This window comes from Girardinichthys multiradiatus, chromosome 8 (genome assembly GCF_021462225.1).
Source record: "Girardinichthys multiradiatus isolate DD_20200921_A chromosome 8, DD_fGirMul_XY1, whole genome shotgun sequence".
NCBI lineage: Eukaryota > Metazoa > Chordata > Actinopteri > Cyprinodontiformes > Goodeidae > Girardinichthys > Girardinichthys multiradiatus.
In genome coordinates this window covers 20706033-20726838 of record NC_061801.1, presented here as the reverse complement: position 1 = coordinate 20726838, position 20806 = coordinate 20706033, and the positions used below count along the sequence as shown (strand labels likewise).

General features: G+C 37.6%; 1 protein-coding gene and 1 long non-coding RNA gene across 2 annotated transcripts in view; one reads left to right on the top strand and one right to left on the bottom strand.

The window, feature by feature from the left end:
- eng (endoglin) overlaps positions 1 to 17394 on the bottom strand; it is a 66009-nt gene extending 48615 nt beyond the window's left edge. The window contains exons 1-2 of the mRNA XM_047372939.1: positions 17256 to 17394; positions 16167 to 16324 (exon numbers count right to left, since the gene is read on the bottom strand). Coding sequence (XP_047228895.1) covers positions 16167 to 16224 — 58 coding nt within the window. The 5' untranslated portion in view covers positions 16225 to 16324; positions 17256 to 17394. The remainder of the gene's footprint in view (positions 1 to 16166; positions 16325 to 17255) is intronic.
- On the top strand, positions 1587 to 13052 carry LOC124872684. The gene is made up of 3 exons (XR_007039347.1): positions 1587 to 1696; positions 1801 to 1867; positions 11748 to 13052. It is a non-coding gene; the product is annotated as an uncharacterized LOC124872684 (long non-coding RNA).
- Positions 17395 to 20806: the final 3412 nt, after the last annotated feature.

Here is a 20806-nt window from a genome sequence, read left to right as displayed (position 1 = left end):
CCTGACACTGCTGCCATATCAATTTACTCAATACAATATTAATGTTCCAAAATAAAACCCTTAAAGATCATAAGCTACCCCAAGATTTTTAAACAAAGGCTCTTGGAACTTATGAACAGCAGATTTTCTAATGTCCTGTAATACCAAGCTGGGCCGTTGCGCTGATTGCTATTTGTCAGCAAACAACAACAATGAAAGGATATTCAATCTTAGTTGTCTTATTTTTTATGTATCTCCCATTTGATAGCAGCAGTATGGTTTAAATCTATTTTGTTAGCACCTTGTCAAAATAAATGCAATGTTCTGTGTTGCTACTTGTGTGGAGATACTATTGAGTTGGTTGTATCCCTCACCACAAGGGTAAAGCACCCCCCTTAAAAGCCCCCTTTGTCACATGTAATGTTTGTAAAAGCGCAGATAGAACAAGAGGAGTGTAAAATAATATTTTATGTTTTAAATATGAATACTTCAAGAAATATGTTTGAAAACAGAATATTGAAGCAATACTGCATTTAATTTGTTATTGTTGATAAACTTAATTGAATACTTAATGTTACAGAGAAAGAAAAATACAAGACTCCAAGTTTCTATATATTTCCAAATCTTCTAAAATGTGCAGAGATTTACTTCCACTTCTGCTTTTTCTGCCCCCCTTTAAACCATTATTAGTCAGTCACCATTTCTTTATGGTACTGTGTATTGTACTATTGATATTTTTGCTTTGTTCTGAAAATTGTGCATGATGGCAGCATTTTTAGAGGTCATAGCTATAAAAAAAAAAAACTTTGTCATCAACAAATAAAACACGGGACAACTCCCATTTCTTAGAGGTCTACCAAAGCATAATCCTGCTGCCTAACACTCATCACTTCACAGGAAAGGTGAAGTGATGACTAGTGACTGACTGGTTAAAAACTTAGTGAGTTGATAACTTTATGATTTAATTATTGATTATCACTATACCTGGATGTGACCAGGTCATGCTACCATCATGACTCTTCAGTGTGGAAGTTGTTAGCACAGCAAGAAATTAGCTGTTTTCAGTGTCAGTGAGCTGTTAAAGAATGACGTCAAAAAAGCAGGATGGGTTTAGGAAGTTATTTAAAAGCGATCAGTATTTTCTGTGAATACATATTGGTCAGTTATTCAGGCTACTACACTGGAGAACTAGACTTTGGCAGCTACCTGTCATTGTGCAGCTTTGCCTTTTCACAGTTTTGGTCATTCCATACCTGTTTTTCGGATTTGTAAAGGAACTGTCTGCAACAGAAAGTCAATTTGTACCCACTTTGTTATGGAAGTAAAATAGTCTCATTAGAATCAGACATTTTTTATACATTGAATTTATAACACTGAATTTTTATCCTGTGCAATTATATATGTGAATTTTCTTTTTGTAATTAACATTTGCCAGCAAAAATTCTCCTGCAAGAATTCGCCTGAAAAAAATCACCTGCCGAAATTCACTTGCAAAAATTCGCCTGCAAATGTGTTGATCTTCTGGTGACTCAAGCCAAAGCAATCAGCACTCGATCGAGTCGAGCGTCTTTTAGCCAATCAGATTACGCTTATTTGATCATGTGACACACCATTGCCTTGGGCAAAGGCGAGTCTCTTAACAGTTTGCTGGATAGTGGCTTGATGAAGATCAGTGATGAGATTTTTCTGCCAAAAATATATTATTACAAAACGCCAGGTAATTAACACCCATTTGAGATTTGGTATTTTTTTTCATCTAATGGAACTAAATGAAATGTTTGACTGACCTGATGACAGCTAGTTCCCCAACCCTGTCCGCAGATGCTCTTGTTTTGAAGTGACCGGAAGAAGCGGCAACATGGCGGCGGCAAACCCGGGAAGTTCTTCGGTAGGTATAGCATATATTTTCTTTCAAGTCTTGCTTTTTTTTTTTGCAGGCGAATTTTTGCAGGTGAATTTCTGCAGGTGAATTTTTTCAGGCAAATTCTTGCAGGTGAATTTTTGCTGGGAAATTTTAAGTACAAAAAAAAATTCACATACATAATTGCACAGGATAAAAATTCAGTGTTATAAATTCAATGTCTAAAAAATGTCTGATTCTAATGAGACTATTTTACTTCCATACTTTGGGGGCTTTTTATTGAATTGGTAAAATACCCAATTGATCTGAAGCTGACTTCAGCAACCAGCTTGGAGGTTTAGCTGAACACAACAAAGTTGTTCTGCTTTATTCAATTGAACTATCAGCCTCTGTTATATAACATAGTGTATTTGAAATAGTTGACAGCCTTTTGTAAAACTCAGAGTTAAGCCCTATACACACCTTTCTGTCGCTGTGAACATGAACCCATTGGACCTGGCAGGCAGTCGCCCCTATTTGTATTATTTTTAGTACAGCTGAAGAACCACATTGCAGATAATGATACACAGTGTTCACAACAGCCCCGTGGGATGTGATAATGTAGTGGTCTATAGATTAAAATGCAAGAAAATATCTGAAAAAGAAAAATGTGATTCCTCAGCAGACTATCAATGCAGTTTCTGTGTCCTTGTGAACAATACTGTATATTATCTACACTGGAAAAATCATTCCTCAATATACATTTTTTTAAAACAAGCCATTGGTGTTTATCTCCTGCTCATAAAATGACCTATCATTTTTAATGTCTGCTGTGCACCACACTCTGAGTGGGAAGATTATTGTGTCTGTCGGCGCATTCAGTGAGTGCAGTCACCAAAATACGACCGCATGCAAAAGTCTGCAGAGTCGTAGTGGACCAAAGCAGGCAGGTAATGATGACACAATTTTCCTTACATCAGATTTGGAACAGACAGAGTGGACAGAAAGGTTTGAATTAGGCCTAACGGTAAGGGCCTACCCTCTCTTGGGAATTTAAACTGTTGTTCACATTTAGGACTAGTAACCAGGCTTATTTTGCTAATTGCTACTAAATGATGCCTATAGACGTTTAAAACATTTTCCTTCTAATTATTTTGTTTGTCACACACATGTGACATCACCTGCTTCTCATATGAATATTTAATTACTTTTATAATCCTTGGGTGTTAGGTTATGGTTTTCATTTGTGTTGTGTTTTCACCATTTCCTTGTTGTTCATTTACGTCTTGACATATTCAGCATTCATTATTTGTTAGATGTTGCCTTATTAGTTAATTCCTCTGTGTTTAGGTTTCAATGTTGTTTTCTTGTTTTCTGCTCTACTCTTGTTAATTATTGTTCTTCACCACATCTGCCCTCTCTCTGTCTCAGCTGTTCCACATTATCACTTGCACTCAATGCCTTTCTCCATACTTCTCTCTCTATATTAGCTCTCTGGTTTTCTTTCCTCACCGCTGGATTCTTCTGTTGTACTATCTGATGTTCCATTCCTTGTCATGCCTGTTGTTCCCTGTAGTCTATGTTCTGCTCCTCCCGTGCTGTTTTGTAAGTTTGCCTTTTGTTGTCATGAAATACTTTTTATCTATTCTAGTTCTGTTTGCGTTTAGGTTCAATTACAAACCAAACATGACAATTACCTCCTCATGGCAGGAAAGCAAGAACAAATATTATGGATCCAGTTATTTATCTTCTCAAGAAAAATGTCTGCAGCTCTAAGCTTTAGAAAAATACGAGATTACAGTTTGGCTAATAATGTCTGATCAGTGCATCTCTCCTTGCAGTTTTGGGTGCTAGATTTTATTTTTGTGCACTGTTCTTCATGCTCATTATTCATTGTGAATCACAGTAAGAAAAATAATTGTCAACAGTTTAGCAAGTAAAGCATGGCAGCTTTTTTTATGAAGAATGAGAAGGAAGAAGAAATGAGGGGGAAACCCTGAAAGCAAATAACTTCAAGACCAACTGTCTCCCATGGTCTCTGGGGATACAGTAAACTGTTTGTGTCCAGGGTCGCGCGACAGACTCATGACGGCGAAAGAGGAGGGAGGGTCAACAGTCCTATCAGAGTTAGTCAAAGAGGAAAAAGGGAGCTTCAAGGCTGGCTCAAGTTTTACTCCTGACTCCACACACACAGACACACACACATATATACACACACCTATTGTCCCAGTGTTTCCGCAGCTGTAGATTGAGGTCTGACCATCCACAGGAAGGTAAACAAGCTCTTATCAGTGCTCTGCAGGGGCATAAACTGTCCCCTGGCCTCTAACCCCTGCATGCTACACATTACAAACTTCATACAACACACATGCTTCCTGACCATGTCACCATCATATTCTGATTCCTGAAGCTCTGTCAGAAAAAAAGAAGAAATGCTTATTAGTCTTGTCAGTTTAATGGCTTATGATGGATCTTTGGGCCAAATCCTGCTTCCAGTGTTTACTGGAGAGGAACTGAGGATGTGAGAGCTGTTCTGGAGACAGGCTGTCTTCACACTACCACTGTTTACACCTCTGGGAGCCATTTGTCCATCGACTCATCGTTGAACTCCAGCAACTGGCATTGTTGGCCTCACTTTACATCTTTTCTGCTGATAGTATTTAGCCATTTCAGTTTTACTGAATTATATTATCAGGTTGGATATTTTATAGGAAGAAACAGCATTATACAGAAAAGAGATATCTTCCTATGGTAATGCACATAAAGTATCTCAGGGGATCTATTATATTCTAGGCACTATCAGTTACTGGGGAAAGTGTGTCTTCTGTATTAACTTATTTAGTCTAATTTTTCCACTGTATAGTGAAAGAGCACCATCAAAACACAATTAATCATCTTAAGATTTAAGTGCTGGAAAAAGACTAATTTAGAAAGTTTCATGCTAACTGTGTGCAGCCAAAGCAGACTGAGGCATTAGGAGATTCAGTGCACAGTGGCTGCTCCCAATCATTCAAGATTGATGTAGCTTTCGCTCAACATGTGCTTCATGTTGAGCCAACAGATATTACCTTGTTTTCCATGACTGATTTCTGAAAGCAATTATTAATGCTTTTCCATATGATGGAGATTTTATAATCAAGGCTTCAAGAACGTGACAGCACACGCCAGTGCGTAGCACACAGAACTTCCTTTGCCTTCATGAGCATAAAGCTTTCTGAATTATCTTACAGTAAGATTTATGAGACAGCTTCACGTTCATGATTTCATTTTTACTGTTTAACTAATGAAAGTGTCTGGACAAGAGGGAGAGTTCCAGCAAAACTGTTGCTTTATTCCCTCAAGCATCTGTAAAAGGATTATTAAGTATCCAGAGTTTGACTGTTTGATATGATGTAGTAATAGTGCATGAGCTGATATTAGAATAATCTGTCAAGCCTTTTCTCGCTGGTTACTAAATTCTGCTTCCTGACATATCACAGAAATGTAAGCCAATAAAGGAGATACAGGGAGGACTTTTTCATCACATCACTCCTAAACACACACACTGTAAGCAGACTCATCGACTTCACAGAGAGACTTTTCAGATCTTTAAAAACAGATAGACTAGTGTGGCACATGAATTAACAGGAACTACCCTCCCAGTCCTTGCATGAAGTGGCACTCCTATTACATTGACTTCCCAGGGGGTTTATAAATGGAATATAAAATGTGTAATTGTGAAACGTTAATGTTTAGGGAGGGTTGAAAGCATGTTCCTCAGTTGAATATTGGGCGGAAAAGGGCATTTAATGTTGAGTGTGGTTCAAGTTTACTTTTAAGGGAATCTGTCAAACAAATGTGTTTTTTTCTAATGAGAGAACAAACAATTTAAGTCCATCTTATTATAGTTTAATAATTAATTTCTCAGTCTTCTCTTTTTTTACATTGTTAGGATGACCACTCAGACTCTATGTAAACTTTAATACCTTCATCACTAAAATCCATATTTAGTGTGGGCTTCAAGCTCATAGAAAGTCCATCCAACAGGAAATATGTTTGATTGCCATGTAGAAAGTAAAAGCACTGCGATTGCTACATAGTTATAGTTAGGCACAACAATATTCATACTGCTGACAGATTTAGATTTATGACTAATCGTTTGAATTTACCAGCATATTTTTTCTTGAGAGTCACAGCTAGAATCCTGACTTGACTCTGATGGAGAATCTGTGAAGTGAGATAAAGATTAGGGTGCCGGCTCGGAGTCCTTCCAGCCTCAAAGGTGTGAAGCTCATTACCTAAGATAAACTGTCAAAATACCAGTGGAAACATGCAAAAAGCTGTCTGTTTGCTATAGTGCCAATAAAGGCTTTTGAATATTTAGAGGTGTATAAATACATTTTACCACGACATAAAATGTAAATAAAAACATAGATACTTTCTTTTTCAGAACTGATTCTTGCTTTGCATTGCTTTATTGTCTTTTAAAAGATGCCGGCCTTAATTCCAATCAGACACAAACTTCTTGGTTGAGTAAAAATAGTTTAATCTAAATCTAAATCTTCCAGGGGTATTAATAGGTTTGGGCTTTACTGTACCACCCAAATATTTCACCCAAGTCCTTTGCAATTGCAAATTGCATACATTGATATTGCTATGTTGATTTGATATACAGGTCCTTCTCAAAATATTAGCATATTGTGATAAAGTTAATTATTTTCCATAATGTAATGATGAAAATTTAACATTCATATATTTTAGATTCATTGCACACTAACTAAAATATTTTAGGTCTTTTATTGTCTTAATACGGATGATTTTGGCATACAGCTCATGAAAACCCAAAATTCCTATCTCACAAAATTAGCATATCATTAAAAGGGTCTCTAAACGAGCTATGAACCTAATCATCTGAATCAACGAGTTAACTCTAAACACCTGCAAAAGATTCCTGAGGCCTTTAAAACTCCCAGCCTGGTTCATCACTCAAAACCCCAATCATGGGTAAGACTGCCGACCTGACTGCGTTCCAGAAGGCCGCTATTGACACCCTCAAGCAAGAGGGTAAGACACAGAAAGAAATTTCTGAACGAATAGGCTGTTCCCAGAGTGCTGTATCAAGGCACCTCAGTGGGAAGTCTGTGGGAAGGAAAAAGTGTGGCAGAAAACGCTGCACAACGAGAAGAGGTGACCGGACCCTGAGGAAGATTGTGGAGAAGGGCCGATTCCAGACCTTGGGGGACCTGCGGAAGCAGTGGACTGAGTCTGGAGTAGAAACATCCAGAACCACCGTGCACAGGCGTGTGCAGGAAATGGGCTACAGGTGCCGCATTCCCCAGGTCAAGCCACTTTTGAACCAGAAACAGCGGCAGAAGCGCCTGACCTGGGCTACAGAGAAGCAGCACTGGACTGTTGCTCAGTGGTCCAAAGTACTTTTTTTGGATGAAAGCAAATTCTGCATGTCATTCGGAAATCAAGGTGCCAGAGTCTGGAGGAAGACTGGGGAGAAGGAAATGCCAAAATGCCAGAAGTCCAGTGTCAAGTACCCACAGTCAGTGATGGTCTGGGGTGCCGTGTCAGCTGCTGGTGTTGGTCCACTGTGTTTTATCAAGGGCAGGGTCAATGCAGCTAGCTATCAGGAGATTTTGGAGCACTTCATGCTTCCATCTGCTGAAAAGCTTTATGGAGATGAAGATTTCATTTTTCAGCATGACCTGGCACCTGCTCACAGTGCCAAAACTACTGGTAAATGGTTTACTGACCATGGTATCACTGTGCTCAATTGGCCTGCCAACTCTCCTGACCTGAACCCCATAGAGAATCTGTGGGATATTGTGAAGAGAACGTTGAGAGACTCAAGACCCAACACTCTGGATGAGCTAAAGGCCGCTATCGAAGCATCCTGGGCCTCCATAAGACCTCAGTAGTGCCACAGGCTGATTGCCTCCATGCCACGCCGCATTGAAGCAGTCATTTCTGCAAAAGGATTCCCGACCAAGTATTGAGTGCATAACTGTACATGATTATTTGAAGGTTGACGTTTTTTGTATTAAAAACACTTTTCTTTTATTGGTCGGATGAAATATGCTAATTTTGTGAGATTTCGTGGGGTTTTCGTGGAATTTTGGGTTTTCATGATCTGTATGCCAAAATCATCCGTATTAAGACAATGAAAGACCTGAAATATTTCAGTTAGTGTGCAATGAATCTAAAATATATGAATGTTAAATTTTCATCATGACATTATGGAAAATAATGAACTTTATCACAATATGCTAATATTTTGAGAAGGACCTGTATGGCTTGGCTCTTAACTTAAACCATAAATCAAAGAAACAATTTTATCTTCAAACAAAATGTATTAAATTTTAGTTTCATATAGAACTCAACCCTAAATCTCTTGGGTTAGAGCCAACTATCTATTGGGATCAGTTTCCTCAGTGTACTACACTGAACTAATAGGCCTCTACCAACCACATAAGACCTTGTAAATAGTGTTTTCCAACATACGGTACCAGGCTGCTAAGGCACCAAATATCACAGGGTTTTTTACTGCAGAGGTTGTCAGATTTGGACTCACAACTGTACAAAGTGATAAACTCCTTACAGAATGTACCAAGTCTTGCCTATTTAATCCTAGAAATCTTAGAAATGCATAAGTAAAAAATGCACAACTTAGTGGAATATAAACATTAGACTAGGCATGGGTCAGTTATCAGTTTCAAGTTATACCAAAGTTTTATAAACTGACTGTTTCAAACCCACTAAAATTTTCCATTATATAGTTATTATGGTTTGAAGTCCTTTAAACGCCAAACAAATTATCAGAGTGATCAGAGTTTGCAGCTGTTTGAAGAATGGAGTAATGTAGTGTTCCCATTCCTACCTGATCAGCTGGCTGTAAGATGGCTGTTATACTTTTCTCTCACTTGCGAGATAGACAGTTGGCAGTTAAAAAATATGTCTTGTTGTGAAAAACACACTACAAGAGATGTGTCTTTTCAGCAGTGGACTGCAGGCTTGCTATCCAAGCAGATGGCCCAACTAATTGCTAACATCAGCTATACTCTATAAAGAGTAGAACTGCAAAAGGCATTCTATTCTGTGCATGATTATTTAACTACTACTGGTTTAGCTTACTTTAGTGATAGTCTTTAGCTTTTGGTTAGTATATCCTTTTGTGTCCAGTGTAGATCCAAGTGTTTTCTTTTTCTGTTCATATATCCTTTTCCATCATCATCTCATTTTTCGGTCCTCATCTAGTTGCATTGTGAGACCTACCTGGTTTTCATCTCACTAATTTCCTCTCCAGCTGTTAAACGTCAGTTTCCTTCTCTCCTGGTAAATTCATTCAGTTACCAGCAATGCAAGTTTGTCTGTCCTTCTGGGCCAGTCCACAGATAGTGAGTAGTCTATCCAGATACTGGAAAAACCATGCTATTCCCTTCTCAACATGGGTTTTTCAAAAAAGTTGCATCTGGCTAAATCTGCTATTTTGGCAATGAAATAACTAATGACCAAATATATTACTGCATAGAGAGCCTGAATACACTGTACTTATACAATTACAAATAATATTTTGCAGTCCAAGCTGTTCTTTACAGTAATTATATCGTGTAGAGTGATCCTGTGATAACAATAAATTTGTAATATACTGTGTCACCCTAAGAATTAGAACTACTAATTGATTTTACCGTTATTAGTTTTAGCTGCAGTAGCCTCTATATTGTTTTTTTTAAATAAAAGTAACTAAATGATGTTATACATTTATATGTTTAAATCTTCTGTAAATATTTCAGAAGAGTGGTATGTTTACTCAGGGTTTTCATACCACACAATTTTTCTCCCAGTCTGTTTCTACAGTAGATTGCTGTGATTAAAAAGGAATTCCTAGCAGAGACATAAACTCTCCCCAATGAAACCAAACCGTGCACACTGGGTCTAAAATTAAATGGGATACAAAAACTAAAGTTTAGAATAGAAAAAAACAGACAGGGAGGCAACAGAAATTTTCATGATATATTAGAAAGTCTTTTAGTTTTGTGTCTGCATTTTAAGAACTGATAGATGAAATGCTTCTGGGATTTAAGTTGATTTATAGTCCAAGAGCTATTTCCAGGAGTACTCATACAGGAGGTAACTATCATAGATGTATGACACCGTGTAAAGGTAAAAAATGTAGGCTATATCAGGCACATATAGAAACTGCTCCTGAGAAATTAGAAATATAACAGCATAACTGTGTGCTAAAGAATATTTAGGTTTATGTGCAGGCCATACACTAAAAATCTGAGTCCCAGGCAACGCTTGACATGTTAAACTGAATTTTGATTTTGTTGTAATTTCACCATTATCATCTGGGCTTTCAGAAACCCAACAGCACTAATGAATTTGTGAGCAGGGAAGTAATCCATTTGCTTTTTCTTTCCAAAGCTTAAAAAGTCACATCTAATGTCTGTAATGTCTCTAATGGGAAATTAGCAAATTTGTAAAGTGTATGGGTTTTTTGAGAAACTGATCCAAACATTTTACCAAGTGCTAAACCTAATTCAATTTTGATCAAGCAGGAAAATAGAAAGTTGACTCTTTGTCGATGCAATATCTGGACCTGGCATTTTAGAACATCTCAATTTGAAACTTTGTGTTTTGAAGTAGTTCACCTACCAATAACACTCATCTAAATGCCTGTTCTAATAAACATGTGCTACACATTGCCAGTGTTTGTGTCTACCACTGGGTTTGAACAGGTCAGATGGACATTCAGATAAGAATACATAACGCCATGCCTTATCTTCACAGACAGCAGACGTGTTGACATGGGCACAAGTGGTCGCCATGCAGACGAGGTATTCTCAACTGCTCCTAATGAGCCATTCAATGCACATGCAGCAGCATAATGAAAACCTTTGCACCCGAGGGTGCAAGACATGCACAGCAACACATTAATTACATCAAGGTGAAATCAAACAGTTCAGTCAACTAAGGGTCAATATGTTAGCTTTTCGTAAACTACATAATTACCTTTTAGTGCTTCAGTATTAAGGAGTGTTGATGTTAAACAAATTTTGTGTCACTAAAATTTTTACTGTTGTTTCTACTTTGGCCCACACAAATATAATCAATACCATCCCAGTGTGCATGTTGAAACTATCTTTAAAAATGTTTACTACACAAAACATATGTGAAAAAAAAGGCCAGAGTGTAAGTGAGGCTTCCCGACACAGCTTTTTTGTATTCAAACAGTGGAAAAGAAAGGCAGTCAGAAATGGATTGTTATTTGGGAGGGGCATAACATTGTGGGAGATTGAAATCGGTCTAAGGCAGCGACAAGTGGTCGCGTCTCCCTGCCACCCAGTCTGACTGCAGGCTGAGCTGGCTCAGGGGAAGTGGACTGTTTTGACTCTCAAAGCCATTTTTAACATTTTCTTTTTTTTTTATCAAGTTCTTTGCATTTCCAACTTATTTTTTTTTTCTACTTCAGTTCAACTTTTGAGAAACCTATGTCATCTCTTTTTGTTTTTCTTCCTTTTCAACTTCTTCATGCCCAGCATTAGACGCCCATAAAGTTCCTATTTCTTTCTCTCCTGTCTGATTACTCTATGATTTTCACTTTTTATGACTTACAATTTCACTTGGCTGCTGTATAAAACACTATTTTATCATGTCTTGTCCTGTTTCCAAGTTTTCTTTTTTTATTTCCTTTTCTTCTCCTAAATCTTTCTTCTGAAACACTTATCTGGTCTTTGACAGTCACAAAGATTTGACCCCGCACTCCCTCACTGTCTCCATGAATCAGCCTTTATGAACTCTCTTATCTCTGTTTGTGCATCTGTCTAAGTCTGCGTCTCTCTTTAAGATCCCTTTTCAGACTCTAAACCCCACACCCGCCCCAACCACCCACCCACCCTCCTCCAGCAATGGGCTAATTACTTTTGTACTTTTCCCTCAGCCCATGGCGGGAGACTCAGGGGTTGGCAAAAGTGCAGCAGGAGGTCTGGCAGTTAACATCATGAAGCCTGAGTTCCTCTGGGAAAGCTGCTGCAGCAGGGGGTATGTTCAACACTATTACCCAGCCAGGAAATGCTGCACACACAGTGCATAATCACAAAGACTTCAGTCAGACGCAAAGATAATTGTAAATCTGTCCAACTGCCACAGCTAGCTTTTATGATAGTGATTAATGTGCTTGGTCTGAAAAACATATCAGAAATTTGTCTGCTAAGGAGGTGGCACGCGGCTGGCATACATGCAACAACAAGCCTATAATGCAGAATTATACTCAATACCTTGTATTGCTGGAATAAAAACAAATTTACTAGAATATTTAGATTTTATGTTCTTACAGTGACATTACAACGATTTACATGTTCCTCTGTATCTGGAGAAGCCTACTCAGATTTAAGAAACAGCCCTTTAGGATATTACCAGGGTTATCTTATCTTTACTATATTATTTTTAACCCCATGAATGCAACAAAAAGGATGCCATGCTTTTCTGGATAGGCTTTTATCATTTTTGTGTTTTTTTTTTCCTTACTCATTTGGTGGAGCACTATTTATAGGAAGGCTTTCCATATTACTTACCTGTTAATAAGGTTCCTACACATTATACTTTTCAAAATTATGGTTTTCTGCATAACTTTACTTAGAATTATTAGTACACATTCTCACAGGGGGCATAGTTTAGATATGTAACTTCCAAAAACCAGGTGGGACGGACGGACGGACGGAGGGAGGGAGGGAGGGAGGGAGGGATGGAGGGAGGGAGGGACGGATGGATGGATGGATGGATGGATGGATGGATGGCACAAGCCTGTGTAGGAAATATATGCAAGCCAAAACTACAGACTTAATGCTGTTCAATCATTATTCAAGGGTAAATTGACATCACTTAAACACAGAATGTACAGCTGCTCTTGACTTCTGTTCATTCAACTGACGCACATAACGATTATAAACCTAACTGTGGGCATCATTTAAGAAATGGAGGCTAAAAAACAAAGAGCTACAGTCAGTTTTCAAGTGATGCAGCTCATTAATGAAAGATCAGAGGGCTTAAGTACAGGGGGGTGCAATTCAAGTGGTTAATTAGCTATCAAAATGTATTTTTGTTTTGCTTGTTTGACAGTTTAAGGCCATTCTATTCTCCTAACATTGTAGTATTTTGTCAAAATGATGTGTTGAAACACATGATAATGTACAATACATAAAACATTTATTCATTGACTAAAACTATCACATATAAAAAGACTTAATGTGACTAATAAGTATTTTCATCCAAACCATTTAGACTTAAACCAAAACAGCTGCCAAACACAACATTGGACACTTACGGTGTGTAGTAACAAACTTGTGTGCTAAAGACTGTAAGATTTGTAAAAAAGCAACACTTAAAAAAATCTGCCCCACAGGGAGGCAGCATAAATAAACTAAAACCTGCCTAATATTGTCTTTTTTATAGAAGCCTTACAAAAATCTGCTCAGATATTATGGATAAGATGCTAACAAGAAGAGAGAAACCTGACTGATTCAAGCATAAGGCACTTTGAACTATCCAGGTTTAGGATGAAAAAATAATTATCTTTTCTAGATGTAAAAAAAAACATGAGCTGGGGTTTACTTATACTTATACTTATTCAGGGGTGATAAAAACAGGATTTTAAAGCCAATTGTAACTTTTGATTGTCAGCTTACAGTTTAAGATCTAGTATTAAAACAAAAATCCATCAAGATTATACCATATATATATATATATATATATATATATATATATATATATATATATATATATATATATATTGATCTGATGTGATATCCAAATTTTAAATGTTGTATTTTCATTAGCTTTAAGTGGAAAATCATCAAATCTAACTTAAATAAAGGGTTGAAGTGTCTGCCTGTGTGTAATTAATCTTTATGTGTTGCACTGAGGGAATTGAGTTACTGAAATAAATGAACTTTTAAATCATTTATTGAATATGACTGTACATTGATTACACAATACAGGATCCATGTTTATATCTTTAAATGCAGTGATGAAGTGAGTAAAGTTAAGAGGGAATTTAAGAATTGCAGTTAAAGTCATGCTTCACAGTTGACAGCATGGTCAAACATATAAAAAGATTAAATAAAGCTAAAGCAGGACTGAGTTGAAGGAAAACACAATACAGCACTGCTTTGCCCATGTGTTATGGGATTTGTGGTGGGCTGCAGGCTACGTTTGATTTACTTTAATATTTTTTTTTCTGTCTACTTCTTCTTTTGAGCAGCTTTTCACAACATATGTTTCTAGTCACTTATAGCTGAACAGGTCTTCATTTTAAAAAGCCTTAACATGTTATTGCGTGCTTAGAATGAATTTTCAAATTCATGATTAGTCTGGAAAAGTATAAATGTGAGAGATTATGAAGACTATGTTGTGACACACTCATGTTTGTGAAACTGAAAAAGTAGTCTTAAGCCCAGGAGACTGTCTGAGAAAATGCCAGATTCATTTGATGCAAAAAATGATGAACACACAAGTAACAAGATACAGCAACTCATCTATGTCTCACCAATGTTTTGATTAATGCCTCAGAAATCCAGAGCACAATATCAGAATATACTGCTGTAACAATGTTTCAGCTCCCATTGGGGCTTCACCTAAAGTTGCTCTGGCAGATTCACAAATAAGAAAAAAAGAAGATCCCCCAGGGTCTCTTTTAAAAGAGGAGAAAAAAGCTGATATTGAGTTCAGAACTATGTGTCATGCAGGCAATTAGGACTGAACAAAGCAGCCCCCTACAAACTGCAGTGGCAGAAAGCGAGACTGATCCCCTGCAGTGAAACTACATAAGGTCAAACTCTCCACAGGTTTGCCAGTTGGCCAAAATACAACACTGTATCCCTGCCACCAGCACCCATGCTGAGAGGCTGCTTAGTACCTGAGGAAAGAATGTGATTTGTAATGCAGCAGGTCAGTACTGGAGCCAGATTCGGCATGCAAGCTTTTCTAGCAATAAATCTTCCACTTTGTCTTTCTTCAAAAGAAATAAGAAAATTTCTTCTTTTCCTTTTGGTTATGTTTAAAGACCTTTGAATATGGAAACAAAAAAGTCTGCGCTTAAGTAATTTAGAAGTGGTGAATGTTAAACTACATTTAACAAAGGCAGGGTGTTTTTTTATGACATTCACAGATTCACAGACGAGCAACCTTCTGTTTTTCAGACTGAGAAACAGAAAGAGTGGGCTTCTTTATGTTTTTAATTAAAATTTAACAAACATTTAAATATAACAGTGACGTTACATGAAAAGCTGCAGCACCTTGCAAAAGTATTCAGTTCTCTTGAACGTTTTACATTTTGTCAGGTCACAACTTCAATCTTTCATGTATGTATGTACCAGCATTTGACATATTAAGACTGAACATGTTCCCATTTTATCATCCATTTTAGGATTTAGATCAGTTAAGTCAAGTAAACCTCAATCTTCATTCAATAGACCTTTTGAAAATGGTGGTTTCAAGAGTAAGGAGTGATCTGGGAAAGAAAGCTTCTGGGTTTTCAGAACCTGATGCCTGGTACAATGTTCTACATTAACTTCATCTGCCAATATTAGTATCTCTCAACGAATTTGAAGTCCAACTAAAAACTCTAACGCACCTTTAATTCTGTTATTTCTCAAATCTGGTGTGCAGATCTGAAACACTGCAATATATTAGTCCCAATTTTATTATACATATGGTTGTGAGTGTTGGATATCAGTCTCGCTGCTAAAAAAGGGGAAACACTTTGTAGCATTATTCCGAGCACCAGTAAAGAGTTAGAAGCTTAATTTCAGCTCACTGGGTAAGGGAGGGATTTGTTATCTTCAATACCTTGTAGGGATTACTGGTTGGGATCTGTTACGGTCAGTCAGCTACAGCATGTAGGCTGATGGATGAGGGGCAACTGAGAGGGATTAAATAAAATCAGTATCCACATGTTTTCTTGTGTCTTGGGACACGTTTTTAAGAAAAACGTTTACTGAGCACCAAAACCTGAAAAACTACACTAACCAAGTTTCCCCAAGTGGCCTGACAGTAAAGAATTAAATTTGGATGGCTTTCATGTGGAAGGAACTATTTTGTGCATTGTCTGTCTCTGCAAAATCATGAACTACAGAAGACCCTTTTATGTACTTAGAATAAAATGACGTCAAAGAAAGGAACAAGACAAGATTAATATCTGCCTTTGAACTTTAGTTTGACAGAACTATCACTCTGAGGTTCAGAATTGACTAAATCTGCTGGCCTTTTGTCTAATGTTTCAAGCTTTATAAATGCAAGACTTAGAAAGAAAGACCTTAAATGTAAAAGGTGAAAGAAAGAAATAAGAGCTGGTAAGACTTACATGAGGCTGCAAGAGCAATGCACAGAAGCAAGGTGAGCCTCATCAGATATCCCTCCATCGCTTAAAGTTTTCTGTAAAAGCGGGATCTCAGTCTCAGCGGTGTGAAGATGTTCGGTCAGTGGTTCAATTGTCCTTGTCCGGTGGATGAGCAACAATGACTGTGGCAGTAAAAGAGCAGATAATTGCAATCTTAGAAGGTTGAGAGGTCGGCAGAAAGAAAATGAGGAAAACAATGGTCAAATGTGGTAACTGATAAGAATCATGGCCAGATGTCTCCTACTGTCACAGTCCCATTGTATCGGGACTGTGTCTAGCTAAAGTTACAATACAAAAATATCTGCTGCTAAAAAAGCAAAAAGTATCTGTTCATCAAAATCAAAAACAAAATTTGAACAATGTAACTATGAAAATAGACAGGTCACTGGTCACTTAAACACCATGGTCAACAGGAATTTACTCATAAGACAGTGAGGCAACATTTCTGCCCGTCTTCCTGAGGCACAATCAGGGTCTGAACCCAGAGGTTATCTGCTGGTCACTGAACGTCTGGCTGACTGTTTCAGGAAGGTCTGCAGCATCGTTGTCTTTAAATAATACCACACTGCCGAAATCAGATAAGATATAATTCATATAGAGAGGAAAGGAAGAGTCTACATAAACTGTTTATGCAGCTCCAAGGAAAACAGAAAGTCTTGTTATTTCCCCAAACATCACACTGCTGGACTGAAAAAAAAAAAAAAGTCTGTGGGAGATGAACTGAACAGCTAATATGGGATCAATTTAAGGGTTCTTTTGTTGGTTAAATCAAGTCCTGATGGTAAACCTCTGGAGTTGCAGTTGGGACTGACAGCGAATTTCATAGCAAATATTGCTGCCCAGCTTTTTATCTAAAGGTTTCTGTTTTCACACGTAAAATATTTGACAACCTCAAGGCATAATCTGCAGATATGCAACCTCAATAAATTGTTTCGATACATAATAAAATGGACTAGCGCAGAGTCAAGGAAAAATTGTTGGCATCTGCCCTCAAAGCTTTCAGGGAAAATAACAGCAAAGAGAAAGATTGAAAGCAAACAAATCAAAACTTACTTTTCTGAAATAGGTGGCTGTCTTGAATAATAGTTAGGCTTTGTAATCCACAGGCAGGAATGTGGCTGCATTCAGCAATGTGACGATGTGTGGACTTTCCAAAGTTTTTGTTTCTGCCGGGGCGGTGCAGATTGACTTCTGTACCCCTCCCACAGGATCCTTTTTTTTTTTTTTTTTTGTCTAACTAGCTTTTGAGAACAGAAACACATGCTGAAGGCTTGTGAACAGTAGGGAATGTTTAAAGAAGAGAGAGAAAAAACAAATTCCCTTCTGTTCACATAAAGATCAACAAAAAAGAAAGTAAGCTAAAAGATTCTATCAGTCCCTCTGAATACACTCAAGTTTTAAAGAATGGGTTATTTGGTTTCCAAAAGCTAAATATCTTCTTTTTTTTATAACAGGGAATAAAGCACATCATGAGTCACAAATGTTTTATTTGGCAGCAGCTGGACATCCTTCCTCTAAATTAGTAATAGCCATTGTTGTTACAACTGTCTCATAAATTTTCTTTTAAAGTACATAAAAAAGCCAGAATTTTACTAAAAATAAAAGCATGATTTACATGAATCTGATAATGTTACATTTTTAAAGCTACATAAACAACTAAGAACAAATTCCACATTCTTGTGTGTCATGACAATCTCCATAACCAATGAGACAAACCACCCCATCTGAGTTCCCAACAAACATTTTATGACAGTAAAATGTGACTTTGGGGTGCCAGGGATAAATGAATTTGAATCAAATATATTACCTTCAGCTTTTTAATGGGTTTCTCATTTTCAATTGGGTACACTGTGTGAGCTTTTAATGTAAAAACAAAGACAACAAAAAGAATACCCTGACCCAGGAAAATTATACGTCATCACCTTAAAATATGACTGACTCTCAAGTCAATTATGTGGTATCATGTGATATATTTCTTTCCATTCAGTGTTGTATTCTTTTTTTTATTGTTTCAAAGCTTTTTTTTTTTCAATTAAACACAAAAGATGTTATGTTTTACAGACACAATTCCCCCATTCCCATTTCGTTGTACTTTGCTTCTGATGATCCAGTTTTTCTTGTAATGTTTTTTTTAGAATGTTAAATATTTTTTGTTTTACCTTTGCTGCCTTTTTACCCATTTTCTGTCCCATTGTCTCACCTAGTAATAATGTCTACATGAGGTAATCTGTTTCAAAAAGCAACATTTTTGAAATAGTAAATATTCGAGTAAATATCTGACAATGGACCAATGAGATCATCAATCAGTTGATTGCTTACTCCAGGCCAGTAGTTCTAAAACTTTTTATACTAAGTACCACCTCAAGAAATTCAAAGTACCACCATCTTGGCAGGCGTTTTGAAACCATATCACAGGCTTTTTTTACATTGTTATGTCAGAGCGACAGAAAGAAGATAGAAACAACTAACGTACTTAAAAAACTAATCCATCATTAGCACTGCCTGATTGATTGAAGGCTATGACTTACATATACACTCAATTTTTATTGAGAAGTTAAAAGTTTTGAAAAATGACCAGAAACATCCCTAGAAGTCAAATTGATGAGTGGGAAAATGGGAGGTTTCTCACCAACTCTGATCTCAAAATCCAATAGGGATTCCTTGCAAAAAAGTTAGTAATAGCAAGAAACGGTTTATTTGGCTTTCTGTGTAACTGTATCTCATTAAATCTATCACACATACAGTACTGTACACCCTGCTTATAGGAACACACTACCATAGTGTTAAAAAAACAAAATACAAAGAAACACATTCGTATTAGCTTTTTATGCTAATAGTATTTAGTCTGGCCATTGAGCATCATTATTCATCAAATCCCACTGACGTTTAATCATAGAACTGGAATACTGTTAAGAAGAGTTTGATGTTATTCTCAGATTGAAGGTCCAACCTCAGAGGTAAATGGAAGCAATCATCACCCTTAATTTCCAACTTACTGTTCTCCACTGCCATTCTTACTCGAGCCTTACATAATTTTGTTTTCTGCTTTTCTTTTTTGAGAAGTTAGGTGTAAAGGTGTGAACACCTTATCTGATTGGTTTTGGTACTTATTTGTTGATCAACAGGTTAATTCTATAATTACCTTGAAAGTATATTATACCACTAAGGAAAGCCTAATTACCACCAGAACTAGTGCTCTAGGCTGGTTTTTCAGCTTTGGGAATCACAAACTATTATCTTTGGGATTTTCCATAGATTCTACTAAAGAAGAAATATCCATTTACACAAACACACACACCTTAGAATAATTTATAATAGTCAATTAACCTAATACTGGTCCTTCTCAAAATATTAGCATATTGTGATAAAGTTCATTATTTTCCATAATGTCATGATGAAAATTTAACATTCATATATTTTAGATTCATTGCACACTAACTGAAATATTTCAGGTCTTTTATTGTCTTAATATGGATGATTTTGGCATACAGCTCATGAAAACCCAAAATTCCTATCTCACAAAATTAGCATATCATTAAAAGGGTCTCTAAACGAGCTATGAACCTAATCATCTGAATCAACGAGTTAACTCTAAACACCTGCAAAAGATTCCTGAGGCCTTTAAAACTCCCAGCCTGGTTCATCACTCAAAACCCCAATCATGGGTAAGACTGCCGACCTGACTGCTGTCCAGAAGGCCACTATTGACACCCTCAAGCAAGAGGGTAAGACACAGAAAGAAATTTCTGAACGAATAGGCTGTTCCCTGAGTGCTGTATCAAGGCACCTCAGTGGGAAGGAAAAAGTGTGGCAGAAAACGGTGCACAACGAGAAGAGGTGACCGGACCCTGAGGAAGATTGTGGAGAAGGGCCGATTCCAGACCTTGGGGGACCTGCGGAAGCAGTGGACTGAGTGTGGAGTAGAAACATCCAGAGCCACCGTGCACAGGCGTGTGCAGGAAATGGGCTACAGGTGCCGCATTCCCCAGACCTGGGCTACAGAGAAGCAGCACTGGACTGTTGCTCAGTGGTCCAAAGTACTTTTTTCGGATGAAAGCAAATTCTGCATGTCATTCGGAAATCAAGGTGCCAGAGTCTGGAGGAAGACTGGGGAGAAGGAAATGCCAAAATGCCAGAAGTCCAGTGTCAAGTACCCACAGTCAGTGATGGTCTGGTTGCCATGTCAGCTGCTGGTGTTGGTCCACTGTGTTTTATCAAGGGCAGGGTCAATGCAGCTAGCTATCAGGAGATTTTGGAGCACTTCATGCTTCCATCTGCTGAAAAGCTTTATGGAGATGAAGATTTCATTTTTCAGCACGACCTGGCACCTGCTCACAGTGCCAAAGCCACTGGTAAATGGTTTACTGACCATGGTATCACTGTGCTCAATTGGCCTGCCAACTCTCCTGACCTGAACCCCATAGAGAATCTGTGGGATATTGTGAAGAGAACGTTGAGAGACTCAAGACCCAACACTCTGGATGAGCTAAAGGCCGCTATCGAAGCATCCTGGGCCTCCATAAGACCTCAGCAGTGCCACAGGCTGAATGCCTCCATGCCACGCCGCATTGAAGCAGTCATTTCTGCCAAAGGATTCCCGACCA